Raw genomic sequence first — 2,764 nt, forward strand, 5'->3', positions numbered from 1 at the left:
GCTTTCGGTCTATTTTAGACACACTCTCCCCTCTCGTTGCTATGCATCTCCTAGATAGATCTTGCGTGATCATAGGAAAATTTTGAAATTACTACGTTCTCCAACAGTTTCTTCCACGGAGATGGTCCAATTTCGAAGCAGTATAGTCATACAATTAGGGAAACCTTAGCAATTTTTTACCACAACATGTATGTGTCATATGAGGGCACCTTGCAGGGTTTCATGCTTTTCGAACATTGTTTGAATTTTTCAGAATTAAAAACCAACAAACTTCATTTTCAGAGTCTAGTCTTGGCACCCACATGTTTAAAATTCCTTCTCTTTTCTTATATAAGGCCTAAATTATATGTACTAAGAACACAAATATGATTTATCAACCCAAATTACCAAGTTTTTCATGCACTTGTAGTTGAAAAATTATTTATATTCACTAAATATCTAGTGCCTAAAAGTTCACTTAATGCCTATGAATGGAAATGGAGAGGGAGATAGGAATAAAATAAAATAAATAAATAATATAGAATAGAACAGAGCATAAAAGAAATGAAAAAAACAATGTACAAGAAGGAAAGAAACAAGAGAAAGGAGAGGGAAACGGAAAAGAAGTGTTTGCGGTCCTCGAGAAAGAGAAGGGAGAAGGAAAAAAAATAGATGTTTGTTGAGTGCATACAGAAGGCACTAGGCAAAGAGAAGTGTTTGCCTAGTGCAAAGAAAAAGACACTAGCCAAAGAGTTTTTTGTCGAACGGAAAAAAAAATACACTTGGCAAAGAGTTGTTTGCCGAGTGCAAAAAAACTATACTCCGCAAAAGTCATATTTGCCTAGTACCCGAAAAAATGCACTCGGCAAACGCTTGGCAAAGTTCCAGATTTCAATAGCGGTAGTTGAAGGATTATGTTTTAATCTCCTTTCGAAAAGAGTGTGTACCAAAATGTACCAAAAGGAAGAAATTTAAGAACGAAAAGATTAGTTTAAAAAATAGAAATAACGACAGTAAATTGTGGTGCTAAAGCCAAAGCCAGTTTCGCCGGCTTCGAGTGATCAGCTTCTCTAACAACTATCACGACACCCTGCTGGTGTGGGTCAGACGGGATGGCGCAATAGCAATGCATCAACGGCGAAGGTTGAAAGTAGTCATAACGAAGAGTTGGCTCCCTAGGATTTGGATTTGGATTTGGTGTCCGATTTGGTGGAATTGTCCGCGCCGGCGACTGCCTGCTTGATGATGGCAGGTATGATATCCATGATCTTGTCGAACTCCTTGTTCTTGGCGACGAGTCCTGCCGGCGCGGTGGGGTCCGCCTTGCACTCGTTGCAGCTCCACTTCCACTCCCAGTCCCTGGACTTCTCCACATCCTCATCCACCACAACGAAGTCCAGCACCTCCGTGAGCTGGGCGTCGGCTCCCGCGGCGTTCCCGCCAGCTGCTGGCTTAAACTTTGTCGCCGCCTCATCGAACCCCGCCGCACAGCTGTCCATGCACCGCCACTGCGTCTTGCCGTTGGGGAGCTTGTCCCGCTCCGCTTTGGCGGCGGTAGCAGCCTCGGTGGCCGTCTTCGCGGCGGCGGCGACGGCGGCCTGGGCCAGCGTTTTCGCGTCCGTCGCGGTGCTGGACTTGAGGAGCTCCTCGCAGTCGCTCGGCTGCGGCGTCTTGGCGCAGGCCTCCTTGACGATGCTGCCACCATCGACCACCAAGGAAGCGGCCGAGACGAGGAGGACGAAGAAGATGATGAGGGAGCTGCGAGGCGTCGCGATCGCCATGGTCGATTTACTCGCAAACTTTCGTCACGGAATGCAACGAGTTGAACAGCCAAACTTGCATGCATGCACGGAGGATGGAGCCAAATTATAATAAGCTTATACATGTACGTGTGGTCGAGAGTTGTCTTCTCCGTGTGGAAATCGGCATGTTCGTCTTCATATGTGTGGCCACTCGCTTCCCTGAAGAAAAAATAACAATGTGTGGCCACTGGCTTCCCTAGAAAAAAAAAAACAATGTTTGGCCACTCGCTTCCCATTAGTCCTGCCATCTCAGGCCCGGCCCTGTCAGCCCACCCAGGCCCGGCCCTAAAATCCAGGGCCTAGGCCCGATGAGCTTGCCCATGGCCAGTCTTGGGCCTGACTTTTCAGCCCACCAGCAGAGCCTGGACGGGCTTGGGTTTGGCATATTGGCATTTTAAGGGAGAGGCCCGACGAACGGCCCTAAGCTCTAAGGGCTTTTCAGGGCTTTTTACCAGATGGCCGGGCTTGGGCTTGAAAAGTAGGCTCTATGGTTGGGCCTGAAAGGGTCTGGGCCTCAGTTATCTGTCGTGGGCTTTTTTAGGCCTGACCCAAGCCCGGCCCATGGCCAGATATACTTCCCATGCATAGATAGATGTGCTTTTTTTTAGGTCCCGTTGCGAGCGAACAACGCTTGTTCAGATGGGCCTTAGCAAGTCATGCCCCACGGCGGAGATTAAGCCTACGCAAAATGAATCGGCCGCTGCCATAAAGTGCTCAATATTGTATTTACTAAAATATTGATATACTTAAGAAATTGTTCAACACATTTTAAAAAGGTAATCATGCACTTTACAAAAATGTTGATGTATTTTGCAAACATGTATTTATAAAATATTCCTATAATTTCATATAGAAGTGTCTGTGCATTTTAAGAAAAAGTAAATCACGTATAAAATAGAAATCATCTTGCATTTTAAAGGAAATGTTCAATATTACTTCCGAAATGCTCGGCACGTATTCAAGAAGTGTTCATATATAAAAAA

General features: G+C 45.8%; 1 protein-coding gene across 1 annotated transcript; it reads right to left on the reverse strand.

The window, feature by feature from the left end:
- Window positions 1-866: 866 nt before the first annotated feature.
- On the reverse strand, window positions 867-1,802 carry LOC119367748. The gene has a single exon (XM_037633172.1). The coding sequence runs from the start codon at window positions 1,758-1,760 to the stop codon at window positions 1,155-1,157; it is 606 nt and encodes a 201-aa protein (XP_037489069.1). The 5' UTR covers window positions 1,761-1,802; the 3' UTR covers window positions 867-1,154.
- Window positions 1,803-2,764: the final 962 nt, after the last annotated feature.

Source organism: Triticum dicoccoides, chromosome 2B, assembly GCF_002162155.2.
Source record: "Triticum dicoccoides isolate Atlit2015 ecotype Zavitan chromosome 2B, WEW_v2.0, whole genome shotgun sequence".
Classification (NCBI taxonomy): domain Eukaryota; kingdom Viridiplantae; phylum Streptophyta; class Magnoliopsida; order Poales; family Poaceae; genus Triticum; species Triticum dicoccoides.

What these genes read in the sequence shown, in the direction of transcription:
- LOC119367748 (XM_037633172.1), bottom strand. Translation starts at nt 1,760, where the DNA reads ATGGCGATCGCGACGCCTCGCAGCTCCCTCATCATCTTCTTCGTCCTC.